At 35.4% G+C, this 21,133-nt stretch overlaps 1 protein-coding gene across 7 annotated transcripts in view; it reads right to left on the reverse strand.

Annotated features, from left to right (window-relative positions):
* FRY (FRY microtubule binding protein) overlaps positions 1–21,133 on the reverse strand; it is a 514,411-nt gene that overhangs the window by 14,413 nt on the left and 478,865 nt on the right. For all 7 annotated transcript variants that reach the window (XM_051986496.1, XM_051986491.1, XM_051986495.1 and 4 more), the window contains 5 exons: positions 18,716–18,882; positions 15,368–15,557; positions 9,906–10,055; positions 8,854–8,952; positions 4,809–4,892 (listed from right to left, as the gene is read on the reverse strand). In XM_051986496.1, the coding sequence (XP_051842456.1) occupies positions 4,809–4,892; positions 8,854–8,952; positions 9,906–10,055; positions 15,368–15,557; positions 18,716–18,882 (690 nt within the window). The remainder of the gene's footprint in view (positions 1–4,808; positions 4,893–8,853; positions 8,953–9,905; positions 10,056–15,367; positions 15,558–18,715; positions 18,883–21,133) is intronic.

The raw sequence follows: 21,133 nt of genomic DNA on the forward strand, positions 1-21,133 counted from the left end.
AGCATATTCTTTTTTTTTTTTAATAACTTTTTATTGATAGAACGCATGCCAGGGTAATTTTTTACAGCATTATCCCTTGCATTCACTTCTGTTCCGATTTTTCCCCTCCCTCCCTCCACCTCTTACCCCAGATGGCAAGCAGTCCTTTACATGTTGAATGGGTTTATTAGCATATTCTGATATTTTTTTTAATGGAAATTAATGCCATAAGCATAGAGCCTGTAAATTTAACTTTTGCTCCTATTTTATCTATAAGATACAGGGCTCTTTACTTTCTTTAAAGTTTCAATTTCTTTCAAATATGTGGGGAGGAAAAGTTATTCAAGAGGAAACAGAAAACTCTGCTTCTTTTGAAAAGAGCATAAATTGAAGGAATCCATGCAAAAGCAAACAGTGTATTGGGTCATAACTTTTCTTAAGGACTATTTTTAGGTCGGAGGCCAGACAGTTAATACAGTTCAAGTTAGCAAACAAATGGGTGTCTCTTGCATCATTTGACCTTAAGCTTTTTCTGTATTCAGAATAGCAAAACTGGCTATTCTCTTAAGACTTGTATGTTATGTGGATTTTGTACCAGATGCTTCTCTAATTCCAGATTTCTATTGGCAAAGAAAAATGGCAAATTGAAGCTGTTATTTAAGTGATCTAGACAAATTGCTTGCCTTTGCCTAAATTGTCAAGAGTTAGAGAAATTTTAGGTTGACTAAGTTAGGACTAGCCTCAAGACTGCTAAATATAGTCTATGCCTCCCAAAAAAAGTCAAAACAGTTAATTTTATTACTTTTCTTCTTGCTGTGGGCAACCTATTTTTGGCAAGGAAGAAGGAAATGTTTGGGCCACTTTTGGATCATTGAGACTAACTTCACTATGAGTTGAAGTAGAGCTGATATTCTCCACTTAGTCAAGATTCAACTGGTGTTAAAGAAGTGAATGTCAAAAGCTAACTTTATCTTGCAAACATAACTTCTTTAAAGTTTTCCTTGACTAATCCAATTCTAACCTCTACTTATCTCTGCTTTCTCCATTCTCTCAGAACTTACATGGAAAGAGTTTTTACAGTCAGTTTGCACTGGTGTTATGTGAATTTTTAAAATTTCCTTTTTATTATCTGGGACTCAGGACCATTTTTTCCTGCAATTTTTGGTTAACTAAAAGTCTCAACTAAAAAAAAAAAGTTAACTAAACCCTCACCTGAACAAAGCTGTCTCGTGGAGTGTGAAAACTGAAGAGTCTTAAATGCTCAGATAAGAAGTCAGAGGATTCCAACACTGATTTCAATTCTACACACATCTAAATCCTCTTCCTAATTAGAAATTCTTTAAATGTATTTGAATTTGTAATCTGATTTAGGTCAGCTATAGACTTTGTTTGGCAAGGTTTGTTTTCTTACTGGATATATGAGATTATGGCTAAATTTGTAAAACTTTTATGACACTGAAGAAAGCATGGGATCATGGAGCTATCTTCTCTTTAACTTTTATGGCCTAAGAGGAATGTAAAGATTGCAACATGTAAATGAATTATTTCACTGTTACTCTGCTCTTTAATTTTTCCTGAAAGAAGCCCTGTCAGCCCTCATAATTGTTCAGGTTTTCTCTAAATCTATGCTTGAGTACACTAATAAAACTGAGGTTTTTACCTTCATAATTCTGTGTGGTCGTCAATATATATTTGGCAGCATGAACTAACTCAGGGAAATATTTTTCCTAAATACTTGTTTGCACATCTGATGTTCAATTATTTTCTCATAGTTTAAAGATGTTTGGTCAACAAACCTGGGCTTTAAGTTCCCTGAGGCCAGCTATTAGGTTTTCTACTTTTGTTTACAAAAGCCACTACCTGACTGCACAGAATACATGAATGAACTTTTTTCAGCTCTCTCAAGCTTAACATTTTGTCAAAATATTTGGAGAAGAGAGAGAAAAAAGATGGAGCAGGGAGAAGAAAGGTAGGACTGAGGGGAGGAAAAGAGAAGATCTTGTGAGTAAAAATGGAAGAATAAAGTAGAAAAGGAGAAAAGGTATGAGGAGAAAGAGAGAGGGGGAGGGAGAGAAGGAGGGAAGGAGGGAAGGAAAAAGGGAGAGAGGAAGGGAAGGAGAGAGAGAAAGGGAGAGAAGGAGGGGAAGAGAGAGAGAGAGAGAAAGACCTAAAGAAGCAACTGAATAAATTAAAAATAAGAATTTTAAAAAATCAGATATATTATATGTTTCTTCTTAAAATATGTAAGAGATATATGGTAGAACCTCAATCTAAATGCTTGTGGGATAAGTGCTCCAGCTTAGTGAATTTTCTAATTAATTTGGTGATAATTAGAAAACTTTTTGTTTTGGTTCTTGTTAAAAAGTGTTTCTAAAGTTATCAATACATTTTCCTGACTTAGTAAGTAAAATCTAGTGAATTCCCATTGATGAATGAAGATCTTGAAGTATTTAGATTATCCATGATCAAGATCACAGCACTGAACTTGAAGGTAAATAGAAAGAAAGGAAAACTGGGACAGAATCTGCACTGGTTCCAACATATAACTGGGGAACTGCTTTCTCGACTAACTCATTTTCCTATGATTTAGTGTGTTTTTTCTTACTGTCAATACAGCAAAATCAAATTTGATAGAAGCTATTTTGCCATTTTTTAATGGTCTAAATTCATCTACCACTTTTTAGTAGATAAAGAGGATATATAGCAATGGTACTTTCTATACATCTTCTTTGCTCACTGTCCTTTCTTCTACTTCCATTTCATTCCTGGCATGAAGCCAAAGTGGTGCTAAAGCAAAGCTCCTTAGCATTTTGAAAACTATATCCTTTGCATTTAAAAAATTGGACTTGCCCCTCATCCTCCCATCTAACAGAAACTTTGAACTTTGATTCTAATGTAGCCACAAAATAAATACCAACCTGTTTTGGAGAATGGAATTTTTAGGCATAAAAATGTGCATTTATAAAAAGTAATTTTGTAAAAAGTTTCTTGTTGTACCCTTCCCAACCTTAGCAACCTTAGTTCACCTAGTGAACAGAACAAAAACCTGACTGGTATGTGACCCTAGACAAGTCATTTATTCTCATTGGGCCTCAGTTTCCTTCTCTGGAAAATGGAGATAATAATAGCACTTCCCTCTTAGGAAGGAGGAACACATGAGGGAAGACAAAAGAATATTTGCTCTAAACATTATCAGTTGTTTTACTTCCCTTCTGCTTCATGCAATAAAACAATTATTTAATTCTACAGTTTCACAAAGGTGGGGGAAATGGTATTCACTGCTGCCAGACTAACTTTTTATTTCTCCAATATACACTTTCCTTTCTTTTTGAAAAAAAGTTTTCATGCTTATTTTCTATGTACCTCTCTTTCTCTGTCATGTAGACAGACATTCAAAACATTTATTCTTAGTCAACAACAACAAAAACAACAACAACAACAACAACAACAACAACAACAACAAAAAAACCCCAACAAAACCTAATTTATATGTAGTGGGTATTTCCAGATATAATCTTGGGTTCTCAGCCTCCATTGAAGAAGACATTATTCATCATTGACAAGGCTCCTTAATAAGGTGTGAAATTCACTTGACAAGGTTAACTATGATAAGGTGTAAACTTCTCTTGGTTACTTGTCCCAGAACATTAAGGATAAAACATTGATGAATCACTTCTTGTTCTCAGACTGAGCAAGGTCTTTGGGTTGGACATAACTTTTAAAAGAAGGTTGGAGAGAGGACAAGAACTGACAAAGTGAAGTTAGACTGAAAGAAAGTGGATGGATCCTCATGGACTTGGTCCCCTGGAGGGAAAGGCTGGGTAGTCTTAATTCTCGTTGGAGAACCTTGCTCTCCAGGGAGGAATTCTTGGACCAGTGGAAGAATTCCTACATCAAGCCTTCTAGATCTAGGGGAGGAGTTTCTGGAGCAAACAGGAACTAAAGACAAAGAACATAAAGGGACATATAAATGGGGAAGGCAGGTTTTTTTTTTTTTTTGGTTTTTTTTAAGGCCTTGAGCAAGCCCCTTATCTTTTGGGGTAGATTATAAGTAGTAGGATAGTGCTTCCCTCAGCATTAATTTTAATACTAGTGACTTAGAATTATTTCACAGCCATAGACTGTAGTTAAGCAGGCTATCTCATAAATGTGTGGTATTATAAGCTTTGAGGGGTAGTACTATAAGCTTGGAGGACTAGACAAGCTCCTGCTTTGGAAGTGGAGCTGACTGGTGAGCAAAGGACAATTTATGAGTACATCAACTAATAATATTTATAAAGTACCTACTATGTGCTAGGAACTATGTTAAGTATCAGGAATACAAATACAAGGAATTAAAAAATACTCATGAAAGAAGCTTACATTTTAATAGAGGACATGAATCTTTGGTGTTTTGGGTTATGACAAATTCTTTTTTTTAGTATATTTAATTTTAATTAGTATAGTTAAGTAGTAAGCAGAAAATCAGGGATATATACTTATATAGTTTTGTTTCTTTAAAAAAAGCACACAAAAATTGCACAATAATACGCTGATGTGCTCTCTCAAATAAGGTGTGGATTCCTACAACTAATAACACTAAGGCCATGTGCCTTTTATACCAATACAAGGCATATCTCCCCATTTTTTCTCATTCCTACTCTCAAATTTCAGTAGTTATTTTATAAAATGAGTTCAGCATTTTACATTTCATACACTAAAACTAACCTTACACTATTACCTCAGTGAACAGATTTTTTTTTTTAATGGGGGTTGGGGATAGAGAGACAAAAAAAACAACACACCATGTCAAAGCACAGAAGAGAAAAATACTAACAATCTTTTATTACCTTTTCTTCTGAGTCTCCTGGTTGACAAGTAATTACTCCATCTCTCGATCCTCCAGCAAATGTTGCCTTGCAATTTGCAAGCCACTATTTAAAAAAAAAAAAGACAAGACATCAAAAATAGAAGCACAGTTAGGTTTAGTGATGGCTTGAGAATATTTTAGTATCAATTCTTCTTAGCATAAGAAAATCTGTTCTGTCTTAATTCTTGTCTTGGTGAAATTTTAGAAAACTCCATCTCCTTTCAAATTGAGCTGAAACTATATTATCTTTCTGTTTGCATTCAAAAATCCTTTAAACTCTTAGTTTTAGCACTATTTAAATCTTAAATCCTGAACATATATTTTATAAATTCCTGCTTAATGTAGGTTTGTACCCAGGATATTTAAGGCCTATGTTTGTTGCAGTTAGACACATACATGCACAAATTGTAGAAATCTTTTAGAATGTTGGTGTTAGGAAATAGGAGGATTAACACTGGTATAGGCTGTAGTACAATTAAGCTTTTAATTAAGTAGCTATGGCAGGGGTCCTCAAACTTTTTAAATAGGGGGCCAGTTCACTCTCCCTCAGACTGTTGGAGGGCTGGACTATAGTAAAAACAAAAACTTTGTTTTGTGGGCCTTTAAATAAAGAAGCTTCATAGCCCTGGGTGAGGGAGATAAACATCTTCAGCTGCTGCATCTGGCCTGTGGGCCGTAGCTTGAGGACCCCTGTGAGGAACATGATTTGACTAATGATACATCTGAATCTTATAGGCTATGTTCTAAGTGGACAGGTACACTCTGCTTATCTATACAGTATGATAATCTCCAAGATGGTAAATAATATTTTAATTATCTGACCTCTGATATCCCAAGAATTTAGAAGAAAGGTGAACATAACATGTTTTTTTTGTTTTTTAGAGAGAGAGAAAAGAGGGGGCAGCTAAATGGCATAGTGGATAAAGCACTGGCCCTGGAATCAGGAGGACCTATGTTCAAATCCGGCTTCAGATAATTGAGACTAATGTATGACCCTGGGCAAGTCACTTAATCCTAATTACTTTAAAAAAACAAAAGAAAAAGAAAAGAGGGGTGCTGATGCACAGAAAAAAAATAGCAAAGGAAAGAAACTGAGATAGGAGAAAAGAAGAGGACCAGATAGTATGATATACTGCAGAAAATACTGGGTGAAGTCAGGATCTAGAACCTGAGGCTGTTCTATTTTCTCATCTGTAAAATGAAGTAGTCAAGTAAGATGATCTTTAGGGTTTTTTCTAGTCTGAAATTTTATGATATATGAGGGGAAAAATGATGCCCTTATCAGATGTCCTTTCAGAAAAAAGACAAGCTAAGTCCTGTTCACTGGCTTTATAGGATATCATACAGAGCTTTAAGGATTAGATCTAGTTCTGACTCAACTATTCCCCTGCTTAGATCAATCAGGCAGGAAGATAGAGGAAAGAAAAAAAGGGGAAGCCACATTTTACTGTTTGATTAAGTTTTATAAAGAGATAGTTATCTCTTGAGGTGAGAATTTAATTTGAAGAACAAACAAAATCAGCTATTATTATTTGTCCTTAAAACTCTCTTCTTGGTCACTTAATAATTAATTAATTAGGAACTAGTTAACAATGTTAGATGCACTATGAATAAGGACATAATTTAGTTAAGAAAATTTATCTTTTCAAGTTTCCTCAGAAGCAGTTTCTTAAAAACAAAGGCAAATATAATGGATATATAGTAATAATAACAATACTAAAATTTTGTTTGAGTTGTTTCAGTCATGTTCAACTCTTCATGACTTCATTTTGGGGTTTTCTTAGCAAAGTGAATGGAATGGTTTACCACTTTCCTTCTCTAGCTTATTTTACAGATGAAGAAACTGAGGCAAATAAGATTAAGTGACTTGTCATAGCTAGGATAAGTCTAAGGGTAGAATTGAATTAAAGCCATAAATGATTGCAGGTCTGACATCCACTTAGATGTCCTAATAATAATAATGCCTAATATTTACATAGCACCTAATGTGTGCCAGGCACTAGCACTTTACAATAATCTCATTTGATTCTCACAACCACTCTTGGATATAGGTGCTATAATTATCCCCATTTCACTGATAAAGAATCCAAGGTAGACAGAGATTAAGTGATTTGCCTAAAGTAAATGTGCTAGTAAATGTGAGAAATAATTATTAATAACCAGTGTCTTGGAGAGATTCAGAGGCTCTTCCCTTTTTCTAAATTTCTCAAATTTCCTTTTTCTTAGCCTGGAAAGATTTATATGAACTGATGCTAAGTGAAAGGAGAAGAACCAAGAGAACATTATACATAGCAACAATAAGATTATGTGATGATCAGTTGTGATTTACTTGGCTCTTTTCTTTTCTTTTCTTTTCTTTTCTTTTCTTTTTTTTTTTGGCTGAGGCAGGGTCACATAGCCAGGAAGTGGCACACAGTCTGTCTGAGGGCAGATTTGAACTCAGGTCCTCCTGACTTCAGGGTTGGTGCTCTATCCACTGCGCCACCTCGTTGCCCCTCTTTTCAACAAAGAGATGATTCAAGGTGATTCCAATAGTCTTGGGATGGAAAGAGCCATCCACATACAGAGAGAGAAGTATGAAGACTGCATGTGGATCAACGCATAGTATTTCACCTTTGTGGTAGTTGTTGTTTGTTTGCTTGTTTTTTTTTTTTTTTTTTTCTTTCTCATGTTATTTTCCTCTTTTGATCTGACTTTTTTGCATAACATGACAAATGTGGAAATACATTTGGAAGAATTGCACATATTTAACTTATACTAGATTGCTTGCTGTCTGGGGAGGGGAATGGGAGAAAGAAGGGAAAAAAATTTGGAACACATTGACCGTAGGGGTCTTCAAAGAGTGAGAAACTATACTGTGTTTAAAAATATGACTTAATTTACATAAAAATCTCACTTATATACAACTGTTCAAAAATAGCATCATTTCAATAAACTCAGCAAAGAATGAAACCCTTGGAAGAAGTTAATAGTGTCCAAAAGTTAAAAGCAAATGACTTTAAATTCCTGTGAAAAGATCTTTTTTAGTTAGGGGGATGACATCTCAAAAGAAATGCCTGGAGATAGAGCTAAGATGGCAGAGCAAAGGCAGGGACTCACCTCAGCACTCCCAAATTCCTTTCCAAAAAACTCTAAAATAATGTTCAAAATGAATTCTGGAGAGACATTACTATCAAAAGAACAGGATGAAAGCATTTTCCAGCTCAAGACAACTTGGGATGGAAAAAATTGGGCTGACTAGATTATAATGTCTTAGAAGAATTAGAAATGTATAGACCCCCAGAACTAGCTCCGAAAATAATGGCACAGAAGAACCTAAATGAAGCTTGAGAGCAGAACCAACTTTAACATAAAGTTAAAAGTCAAGAAATAAGCTGGAAAAAATGAGCAAACAACAAAAAAAAAGTATCCTGACTATAAAAAATTATTGTTGTGACATGGAAGATCAAAATAAAATTTTGAAGAAGATAATGAAATCAAAACAGCTACACTCAAAGCCTCAAAAGCAAATGTAAATTGGTCTCAGGCCCAAAAAAGATTCCTAGAAGAGGTTAAAAATCAAAATAAATGCCCAATTTTTTCCTGACTTCTTGGTAGAGTTATTACAGAATTGAGAGAAATACCTATATTTTTTTTTCTAAGCTTTCATTAACATAATTGAACCCAGCATCATTTTACTCCTGATCTTAAATTCATATCCTGATCTCTATAGAGAGAGTGATTATCATCTCTACCTCACAAGGAGATGGGAAGAGGTCATAAGATTCTGACAGTAGTCTCCCAATTTACACTTAAAATGATCATAGAATCACAGAGTGAGAGCTGCAAGGGTCCTTGAAGATCATCTTCTCCAATAGGCCAAGAGAAGCCCAAGTAGGTCCACAGTCCTACTGGTAAAAAGCAATAAAGCTAGGATTTGAATCCAGATACTTGGATTCTACCTCCCTCCCCAATTCAAATGTTCTTTTTTTTCTGTTTATTGGCCACAGTATCAACTAATCTAAAAACAAAGAAACATATCTTACTGAGAGAGTGGCTTCTTTTCTATTGTTGTAGGTGTCCAGATATTCTTGCAGTTCTAGAACGCTGAACTTCAGTTTGTCAAGAAGTCCACAGGAGAGGAGCTAAAGACATAGGAAGAAATTTTACAACAACAAATTAGTTATAAACAAATGTAGAGGTATGATCATACAAACTGAGAAGAAACTTTATTCAGAAATATTGCCAGAGCAGGTGGTAGTATACCTAAGAACAGACATATACTGTGCAGAGTACATGCATACATATATTAGTGTGTATATACATATATGTGGGTGAGCAGATAGGTAGCACAGTGGACAGACTGCCTGGGCCTGGAGTCAGGAAAACTCAGTCTTATGAGTTCAAATCTGGCTTCTTATATAAGTGAATAACAACATACATGTATGTACATGTACATACACACACACACTAATTTATATGTTTATACAGTCATATTTACATGGTGCTTTAGGTTTACAGTATTTAAAGAGGAGTGAGATAGGAGGTAATACAACTATATTTACTTTTACCTTCTAGTTAGGAAAACCGTGGTGCACAGAGACTAGGATTTTAGGGCTAATCAATAAAGTCAGAGTCATGATTCAAACCCAGGCATCCTCCTGGCTTCAAATTATATTTTCTTTCTATAATCTCCTAGCAGTTTGCAATGCAGTATTGTTATTAGTTGTTGCTGTTGTTCAATTGTGTCTGTCTCTTTGTGATCCCATTTGGAATTTTCTTGATAAAGATAATGGCGTAGTTTGTCATTTCTTTCTCTAGCTCATTTTACAGATGAAGGAAATTGAGACAAACAGGGTTAAATTATTTGCCTGGGCTTACATAGCCAGTAAATAAGTATCTGAGGCCAGATTTACCCTCAAGTCCTCCTAACTAGAGGCCTTTGTACCACCTAGAGGCCTCCAAACCACATAGGTTTAACTCTAGGATTTACCTAAGTGCCTTGTACATAGTATTTAGTGAAGGTTTGTTGGTTGATTGCCTGACTGCCTAAACTGGGCATACCATTTCCTATTAATTCAGGATACAAGATACTCACTGTCTCAGCATCCACAAAAAGCGTTGGGCATTCAGAGCAGGAGGTCAGCATTTGGGAAGAACTAACAAATTTGGAGCCAATTCCCCGAAGGTTGTCTCCAAGATAACTGGCTGCATCACAAGTCAGGAAGCAGAACCTTTTCTGAATATTCTGAAAAACACAACAAATTTCCCCAACCCCCCAAACTTATTGACATCTTTCTCACATGAAGATAAGTTATCTTCATTCCCCCAAACTATTTTTTATTTTTCCTTCTTTAAGCAATGAGAACAAGTGTGAAACAAGTTCTCTTCCCTTGAGAGAAAGCAAATGTTTGTTTAAAAAGTCTCCTAAATAATAATCTCCTGAGACCACAGAAGCTGAGGAGTTTGAAACAATTTTGTTCTTTATTGTTTGAGTGGATTCCTGTAATCACATAACATTCAGGGAAGAATGCATGTGTTCCTAAAAATTCCCCCTCTGTTTGGGTGGCACACTGCTATTTCTTGCATCTTCTTTGTCAGTACTAAAGTGGCTTTTTTTTTTGGGGGGGGGAGGGAGTGCATGGATCCTTGCAACCCACAAAACCCATGTTTTCTCATTTATTTCTTAACTGCCATCATTATACAGATATAACCCATAGAGGTCATTCACCTATAAGTACCTGTTTATGTTTGAGAGCTGCCTGAAACCTGAATGCCAGGATGACAATACAACAAATTTATAAAGGAAAAACTGAATTAAAAAAAAAATATATATATATATATATATAATATGGTGCTTCCAAAATTACACACAGTGCTACCAATATTTTGTTTCTTTTTTATTTTTTAAATCAAAATTTCCCTTTAATTAAGTACAAGTCTACATATCTAGATATGAGATATTCAGACTCATTAGAAAATAATTGGGAAAATGGTAAGTAGACACTATCAGGCAATGGCTGCAGAAGATTAATTATAAGAACCAAAGTGAGGTATCTGCATAGATTTTTATCATTTACATTTGCTACACAAAATGCTTCTGTTATTATTAGGTAACATTTTATAAAAATGGCTATGAAGTAAACATAAGGCTTTTTTGTATGCATGAAGATGAAAACACAAATTTAATTCATTTTATTATGGAAGACAACGATGTCTATGAGAAGAGGAAAATTCTTAAGGCAGAGCTAGAATTAGATTTATTGAAAAAGCCAAATTAATGATCCATGTTCAGAAGCATATTCCTTGTAAGTGCCCACCAGTACAAACATTTACTCTATGACAAAAATCAAGCAAAATTTCCCCTTCTTGCTTAGCTTATAAGAAATTTTCTCCACCTAGTTCAATAATAGGCAAGGCCAGAGCAGTGACTATTATCTATAAAGAACAAGTTTAATGGCTAAATAAATCTGTTATATTAGGATTGAGGAAGGGATAATTGGACAAATATTGGGTCAGGCCAGTTCTGAAATGTGAACCAATGCCATGGTAAATGAGTATTAGGTGGCTGGAATAGGATATAGGTGGAAAAAATAGCAAATCTACTTGGGGAGGGAAGTCAGGTGGACTGAAGAAGAATTTATGTAGGAACTAAGGCTGGTTGGATAACAATGCTGTTGAAACCATTATCAGAAGGCCAATTTAGGAACAGATTAATTTTGAGGCAAGGTCTGGGTCTACATCAGAAGCAGTGGTTGTGATTTCTTCCCAAAGGGTAAATTTTCATGGCAGATTTGCTATCTAATGACCTCTTCTAAAAGAATGGTTTTGTTGTTGGGTTGTCTGACTCTTTGTGACCCTATTTAAGGTTTTCTTGCAAAGATATTGGAGTGGTTTGCCATTTTGTTCTCCAACTTATTTTACAGATGAAAAACTAAGGCAAACACAGTTAATTGACTTGCCCAGGATCACATAACCAATAAGCGTCTGAGGGTGGATTTGAACTCATGAAGATGAGTCTTCTTCATTCCCAGTCCAGTCTTCTATCTACTATATCAACTAGCTATGCTTAGTTTTCCAGAAAGTTCTGACTCAGAAGTGATGGAGCTCAGTCTTAAGAAGCTCAGCTGGCCTGGGATAATAATTTTGTCTTCTACAATCCTGAAATCCTTTGTGTTTTATAGAGTACTTCCCTATGACATCCTTTGCTGAGGGCCTAGAGAAAATCAATGTCTCCCCAGTCCTTCAGTTTCCTACATTCTTTCACTGGGTAGGATGTATAGTGAGAAATCTGTTAACAGCCCTGGCTGCCTGATTTCAGCTAGGGGTTATGTCCTAGGACACAATGGATAAATGTGAGTAAGGTTAGGACAGAAGGTACTATGAATAGTTATATAGGGATGAGGATAGTCAATCTGGTGTACAAGTATTGAGATTGACAACTCAGACCCGGCAGGGCTGGGAAGAGTTGGGAGGAACCAGAAAATGTAAGTCAAGAATGGTGAAAGGATGGAGCAAAGCACAGGTCAGAAGCTGAGATGGGATGCACAGAGAAAGCAGGGAAGTACTCTTCATCAGAACAAACAAACTAGGTAAGACACTGAAAGTGGGAAGCTATAACAAATGCTAGGCATATGAGAAACAGAAAATTTAAGGTTAGGTCAGATGTATTGATTAATTTTGCTTGAGTCCATTTATTTGTTAAAAGAAAGGGCTTGAGATGAAGTGGAGTGAATTACTGAGTAGTAAGAGAAATGACACAATACAGAAAGAAAATAATATCGACAAAAATGGTCAAAGGATATGAACAATTTTCAGATGAAATTGAAACCATTTCTAGTCATATGAAATGGTGCTTTAAATCACTACTGATCAGAGAAATACAAATTAAGACAACTCTGAGACACTACTACACACCTGTCAGATTAGCTAAGATGACAGGAAAATATAATGATGAATTTTGGAGGGGATGTGGGAAAACTGGGACACTAATACATTGTTGGTGGAATTGTGAATGGATCCAACCATTCTGGATAGAAATTTGGAACTAAGCTCATAAAGTTATCCAACTATGGAGCAGCTAGGTGGCACAGTGAATAGAACACCAGCCCTGAAGTCAGCAGGACCTGAATTCAATTCTAGTCTCAGACACTGAATACATCCTACCTGTGTGATCCTGTGCAAGTCACTTAACCCCAATTGCCTCAGCAAAAAAAAAAAAAAAAAAAAAAAAAAAAAAAAAAAGTTATCAAACTGTGCATACCCTTTGATCCAGCAGTGTTACTACTGGGCTTATATCCCAAAGAGATCTCAAAGGATGGAAAGGGACCACATGTGTAAAAATGTTTGTGGCAGCCCTCTTTGTAGTGGCAAGAAATTGGAAACTGAATGGATGTCCATCAGTTGGAGAATGGCTGAATAAGTTATGGCATCTGAATGCTAATGTAAGAAATGACCAGGAGGGTGATTTCAGAAAGGCCTGGAGAGACTTACATGAACTGATGCTGAATGAAATGAGCAGAACCAGGAGATCATTATATATGGCAACAACAAGACTATATGATGATCAATTCTGATGGACATGGTTCTCTTCATCACTGAGCCATCTACACCCAGAGAGAGGACTGTGGGAACTGAATGTGGTTCACAACATAGTATTTTCTTCTGTTTTTTTTTTTTTTTTTTAATGATAGCTTTTTATTTACAAGTTATATGCGTGGGTAATATTACAGCATTGACAATTGCCAAACCTTTTGTTCCAATTTTTCCCTTCCTTCCTCACACTCTCTGCCCCCAATGGCAGGTTGACCAATATATGTTAAATATGTTAAAATATAAATTAAATACAATATTAGTATATATGTCCAAACAATTATTTTGCTATTCAAAAAGAATCAGACTTTGAAATAGTGTACCATTAGCCTATGAAGGAAATCAAAAATTCAGGCAGAAAGGTAGAGGGATTGGGAATTCTATGTTGTGGTTCATAGTCATCTCCCAGAGTTCTTTCACTGAGTGTAGCTGGTTCAATTCATTACTGCTCTATTGGAGCTGATTTGGTTCATCACATTGTTGAAGAGGGTCAGGTCCATCAGAATTGATCATCATATATAGTATCACAATATAGTATTTTCACTCTTTTTGTTGTTGTTTGCTTGCATTTTATTTTGCTTTTTTTTTTTTTTACTGGTTTGATTTGATTTTTCTTGTGCAGCACAATAATTGTATAAATATGTATACATATATTGGATTTAACATATATTTCTACCATGTTTAATATATATTAGACTATTTGCCATCTAGGCGAGGGCATGGGAAAAGGCAGGGAAAATTGGAACACAAGGTTGTACAAGGGCTAATGTTGAAGAATTGCCCATACTTATGTTTTGAAAAATAAAAAGCTTTAATTAAAAAAAAAGAAAAGAGCATCAACAGACCATTAAAAACACAGAAGAAAACAAAAAAAAGTTTAGAAGGAGGAACAAAGGGTAATTTTATGATTACCATGTTAAATATAATATCCACTTAGACACTGTAAAAAGTTGACAGTTATGCATATAATCTTATCTTTGTCTATTGTTTATGTTTACGGATGATAATTAAGTTGATAATAAAAAAGGAAATTGTAAAAAAAAAAAAAAAAAAAGAAGGAAAAAAAAAGAGGTTAGGTCAGGACCAAAGAAAATGTATGCATGTAAAAGAGACAGAGGCAGAGAGAAATAGAGAGACAGAAAGAGAGGAGGGAGGAAAGGGAGGGGAGGAAGGAAGGGAGATAGAGAATAATCTTTCAGTTGTACTTTTCAGAGGATGAGTATCCCTGTATTTTGTCTGTGAGTCAGTCTTGTAAAATTGTTGGGGGAGGGGGAGAGGCTAACAAGTCATGTTTGAAAGAGCTGCAGAGAACACATATATTGTATCTAGGATATACTGTGCTATATTTAACATGTATAGGACTGCTTGCCATCTGGGGGAGGGGGGAGAAAGGGAGGGGAAAAGTCGAAACAGAAGTGAGTGCAAGGGATAATGTTGTAAAAAATTACCCAGTAATGGGCTCTGTCAATAAAAAGTTATAATTATGGGGAAAAAAAAAGAAAGAGCTGCAGAGAGGAGCTTTGGATAATGGTCTTCATTTGAATGGGAGTAAGCCATGTTCTTGGCTACTACTGGAATATCTAAAGAACCATGAGAAATAAAAGCACAAAGAATTGGATAGAAATGGAAGGAGGAGGTGAGTTGAAAGGAGCTGGAAGAAGGGGAAAAAAAAAGATCCAGAGACCAAAGAGAGTTGTATTGGAATGAGGATTGGGAATGCATCCATCTGCCTCTGCTTGATGAAGACAGTTTTAGAAGAAGATATAGAGTGGCTGGAGAAAAAGATATAATAAGCATTTCTGACCAGTTTTCTAAGGGAAGTTTCTGTACTGGAGAAAAGAATAATAGAAGGTTGAGGGTGCCACAAGTTAAAGGGAATTCTGATAAGCATCAAGGACTATACTTTTGGAGTAAACTCACATAATTCTAAGGCTACAATAACCTTGACATCTCCATTCAAAGACTTACCTTAAACAAAGAGGAGAACACATGAAAAGTGTACACAGCACAGGAGCCATCTGAGTCGCCCATAAGCTGGTTAATATGACTGCGCCAGGCTTCTTCTGCATCATCACATGCAGCTGGTTGAAAAGCAGCCAAGATGGCAGAGAAGAAGGGTGAAGGTGGTGGAGAGATGCCCCTGTCTCCATCTCCATAGCTGGAAGAGAGGAATTGAGTCTTGACAACATTGCCAAGCCTTGCTTTTTAAAAAACTGACAAGGGACGGAACTACACTAATTGGTGTAGTGGTTAGAGCACCAACCTTGAAGTCAGGAGGACCTGAGTTCTAATCTGGATTCAGACACTTAATACTTCCTAGTTGTGAGACCCTGGGCAAGTCACTTAACTTCCAATTGACTCAGCAAAAAAAAAAAAAAAAAGACAACAAATACTCAGAAACTCTAAATCCTGACCAATAAAATGAAATAGACCATTTCTTCCCATTATTTTTTTTAAGTTTTATTTTCTTATGTCTCTAATGCTCTTTTATAATTCTGAGTAAAAGAACAGAAAAGAATAGAGATATTTATGTGATACAGTAGATTGAGTGCCAGACCTGCAGTCAGGAGGACCTGAGTTCAGGTTCAGACACTGATTAGTGGTGTGACCTTGGACAAGTCACTTAACCCTGTTTGCCTTAGTTTCCTCATCTGTAATATGAGCTGGAGAAGGAAATGGTAAACCAGTCCAGTATCTTTGCCCCAAAGGTATCATGAAAAGTTAGACATGACTGAAATGACTAAACAACAATAAAAGAATAGGGTCCTTAAATTCTACATATTCTCTTTTATCTTTCAGAAATGCATTATTCTTCTAAGTTTTCAATATGATCACTACCTATATTAAAGGATATCTTGACTTTTATTTTCTTTTTTGAATACTAAGTTCTGTATTTTAGGACTTTTTATTCCCCAGTTTTTATTAATTTTATAGCCTACCATAATTGGTTTTCCCTTTATTTTGAACTTCAAGGTGGCATGAGGTTTAGGGCAATAGAGTTGCATTCAAGAAGACCTGAGTTCAAATCCTGCCTCAGACATTAATGGTGGGTCACTTCAGTTTCCTCATGCACAAAATAAGGGGGCTGGACTCGATAACCTCTAAAACCTTTTTGCTAGTTTGAATCTATGTTCTTATGACTCTATAATCCTTTGATGTTCTTAAGCATCCATAATTTTATCTCTAGTCTTTAAAAAGAGAAAAGACAGGAAAGGAGAAAGGATATTAATGAATGCATGCATCTAAATATCACAGAGATGGAAAGGATAATAAGATAAGATGAAGATCAAGGGAGGCTGAAAAAAAGGGAAAGAGAAGAGGGGAAAAGAGAGAGTGAAAAAGAGAGAGAGAGAGAGAGAAAGATAGAGAGAGAGAGAGAGAGAGAGAGAGAGAGAGAGAGGTCTATGTATATAATATTGTTATCTATGTCTTTTCTAAAATCCTACTTTTTTTGAACTTTACTTAATCTGCTCCCTTTAGAGAATCTTTTCTTTTAAACAAGTTTCTGATGCCTTTTTCCCATCACTGATATTTCTGAACAATCCCTTCTCAACTCAGTGTACTATTAAAAAACAAATGGAAACACGGGCAAGGTTTGACAGTGTCTGACTTATTCTATACTATTTATCTGTTGGCTTTCTATGCATCAAAGTGATAGACATGTTCAGATTCAGCAATCTTAATAGAGGACTTTTCACCCCCACAATAATATCTAAAAGTTTCTGCTCAGTTTTTATCTCAGGTCTTTAACAGAAAAGTTTAGAAGGAGAAGCAAAAGGTAATTTTATGATTATCATGTTAAATAATACACCCACTTAGATACTGTGTAAAAAGTTTACAGTTATTCATGTAATCCTCTTTTTTGTTTTTATTTATTGTTTATGTTTATTGATGATAATTAAATTCATAATAAAAAAGGAAATTGTAAAAAAAAAAAGGAAAAGAAAGAAAGGTTAGTGAGTGTATTCAGGAATTCCTGGTGTCTTTAGCATTTTAGTTGGGTCCCTTCAAGACAATTTTTATAGGTTCAATACAAGGATTTTGTCTTGTCCTTTCATAGTCTTCTTTTACTAATACTTCGAGGCCAAATGAAATCTTTGAATTTGAGCCATCATGCTGGAAGCAACCACTTAAAAGAACTTAGATCTTTCAGTTTATGAAGAGCCTCTTATTTCCAGACTTGCCATCAATTTGTTATTATCTTTAAGGCTTTTAAAAACCTATACAAATTTAACCACACACATCTTTCTTGCTTTTTTGATGCTGTCTTTTGTTTTGATAAGTTCTTTTGTTAATCTTTTTCTCTGGTTTCACAAAGCTCAGGAAACTGCACAGTATGAGGTGGGATGGCTTCAATCCAACTGATGCTCTATCCTGAGAACAGCTGGTCAAATGGTCAAAGGGTCCCTCTGTTAAGGAGGGGCAACAGGCTTGCGGAGGCATTTTCCCTCTGAACATAGGTGAAACTGTGTCATGATACAGGCTGATGGGATTCTCACCTTGCTCAATTTAGCTTATATTTGTTTGCTACTCTGTCATATCCCTCAATTCAACAAGAAACTTTCAAATGGTAAAGCCAAAAATGAAACAGTCTCCAACCTTAAGGGACTTACTTACACTGGTAACAATCTATGTACAAATAAGGAAATACTTTGTATATGTTTTGAAATAACAACTTGAAGAATGAGAGAAGGCTTTATGGGTCTGAGGAGATGTATGAGGAGGGCTTTGAAGAAAGTTAGGGGTCCTAAGAAGTGGAAATAAGGAGAGAATGCAAAAGCATGAAGGAAGGAAAGAGAAAGCTAGTACAATGTAAACTCTGTGAGGATAGGGATTACCTTTTGGTTAATTTTTACAAGTCCTACTTAGATACTGCTTGCAAAGGGGAATTGTAGAGAAAAATGGATATAATGATCTGAGTTCAAACTGACCCTCAGTTACTAGTTTTATGACCCTGGGCAAGTCACTTTAATGTCTGTCTACTTTAATTTCCTCATTCATAAAATGGAATAATGATAACATTTACCTTCCAGGATTGTTATAAGACCCAGATAAGTTAATATTTGTAAAGCATTATGCTTTACAGTTTCAAATACTTCATTTGACTCTTTAAGACTATACAGTCTAATATAGAATTTTATTCACAAAAGGTGCTTAATAAATATTTTGCTGAATTTGTAAATTTCGAATTGTTAAAGTAGCTAACTAGTTATTTAAGTTAAGGAGGCACTTAACTAATTATACTTGGGCTAAAATAAAGTTATATGATGGTACCATTCTGTCATATGAGGATTTTTTTCTTTTTTCTTTTTTTACCTTGCAAGAGTATATTGGTCCAATGCTCGTTCCCCTTTTTCTTCAGCTTCAGTCATGTCTAGGCTGAAGCTATCACTGCATTCAAATGTTGCCGGAAGTTCATTGATTGAACCAGAAAGTTCATCTTCATGCACTGTGGTATCTTCTTCTTCATTGACACCTTCAACCTGAAACGACAAAATGGAGAAGAAAAAACAAGTATGTTACAACTGTAAGGAAACATGCTAATAGAAAAATTTGCTAAAGGAAAAAAAACAAACAAAAAACGGTAAAATCTTTAAAATGCTAGGAATGAGGGCATTAATGTTCCAAAAAGTCCACCTTCTAGCTCATGACTGTCATTTTCCAAATATCTCTAATAAACTTTGCTTATTCTTTCTCTAATCTTTTGTCTTTTACCTTACAGAATCATGATGTAAGAAGCTGGAGAGGTCTTTAGAAATAATCTTGTCTGATGCCCTCATTTTAGAAATGAGGAAATGAGGCCCAGAGAAGTAAAAGTCATATTAGTCTCAATGGCAGAGATAGAACAAGGATTGACCTTTTCTGATTCCTAAAGTTAGTGGAGTCTGTCAGCTGCAAACCAAAAACTCTCTGATACAAAGTACCTTGGGTCTTGTGACTCAGTCAGATGGATTTTCTGTTGGCCTTTTCCAAACTGGGAATGTCCTAAGATGCACTAGGTATACATTTTGCCCCTGGGGAAACCTGGTAAGGATGACAGATTTGAAGGTAAGAGCTGACTTGGCTGAGCTGGGCATCCAAATGAAAGATCTATGGAATAGAGCCGAATTAGGCCTGCTGAAGGGCAGGAAAAAGACAGTTAAGAAACGGAAAAGGAGGGTGTGCCTGAACCTGGGCCAGGGGGAAACCAGCCAGAGAACTGATTGTTCTGTTAAGAAAGGAAGGAAGGCAACTGGATCACAGAGCAAAAGAGGAAAATGAAAAAAAGCACAGGAGTATGTTTTGGTGAGTCAGTTTCTTAAAACAAAAACACACCAAAAAAAAAAAAAGAATAAAAATTTATGTTAATGCGACCAACATCCACAATGAAAGATTATAGCAAGTTAATATCTGACAACCTCCTAGGTATGTGACATTGTGAATGCAATAAATAGGGCCAAAGAATTAGGTGAATTCATAGGAATTTTAAAGTAGCAAATAGGAAAAAAGGACTTTTCATTATTAGGTTTTTTTTTCAAGTCTTTAAAGAATAGGAAGTAACTTTTGGATTTTTCAGCTCTCATTTCTTACTCTTTTTAAATGACAGCTTTGTTGCCATAGTAAGATCTGGGTTGAAGGATTTTTGGAGTTCCCTATTTCACAGAAAGTTCTAGCAATGTAGGAAATTCAGTCTCTGAAAAAGATGGATGGTTTTGCTTTGGTTAAACTATTTAATGAGACAAATTTTTCCAGATTAAAAAAAAGTTCTATTTGGGCAAGTCCTAAAATGTCAACTCTTAGCTAGCTTTCTCTATGCAGAAGCTGGGTTTTATAGAACTAGAATAGAAAAATGGAGAAAAATAATAACAATAAAACATTTTCATATGGAACGATTTATTCTGGTTTTCTTTTGATATATGATTTCAGTGAAATATTTTCTACATCTAATGGGAAATCGTTGGTTCTTATGTCCCCTCCAGTCAGAAAATTCTCTTTCAACTTTTTTGGGAAAAAATTATACTAAGTTGGCAAAATTCTTGGCCCAAGTTCTTATGCAATGAAATCAACCCAGAAATGCTCTTCATATAACTAAATATGCTCTAGGTCAAGAGAATCTGTCTGCTCAGTAGTGAAATGAGAAGCAAAATGATGGGGAGTGGAAATGGGGTCAGCTATAGAGTCATGAAGCAGAGTTCAAAATTTCCCTCTGACATCTATCTAGTAGTGTCAAATGACTTAACCTGTCAGCACTCCAAGCAACTCTTTAAGCCTGTAAGTTATAGATGATGACTATATGGGAAATTCCTCCCAATGATGAAACTACTGGTCTGGACAAAATTAAAAAAAGTTATAAAATATATACTTCTTCACTTGTGATCTTTTTTCAGTTTATGGATTCCATAATCTCATGACATATATATTATAAAGTGAGCTTAAAATATTTTGTGATCTTAAAAAATGAAACTTAGTTTATATGGAGGTAGGAGGAGAAGGAATGTACTTTGAAATCTTTCATTTGGATTCATTCACATGAATTCTTTAAGAAACTGAGGATGAAATTTCATGTTCTCAGCAAGAAAAACTCAAGCAGCTTTTGTTATATGTGGTATATGTGATGTTCCTGACTTCAGGAAGGAATGAAAACCTATAAATGAACTAGCTCTGTAAGAGTTTGTAGCTTGGTGCTTGGCACATAGCAGTGCTTAAAGAATACTTGTTGACTGACTGGTAAGTTTTTAGAGCTAAAAAAAAAAT

Source organism: Antechinus flavipes, chromosome 3, assembly GCF_016432865.1.
Source record: "Antechinus flavipes isolate AdamAnt ecotype Samford, QLD, Australia chromosome 3, AdamAnt_v2, whole genome shotgun sequence".
In the NCBI taxonomy this organism is placed as follows: Eukaryota; Metazoa; Chordata; class Mammalia; order Dasyuromorphia; family Dasyuridae; genus Antechinus; species Antechinus flavipes.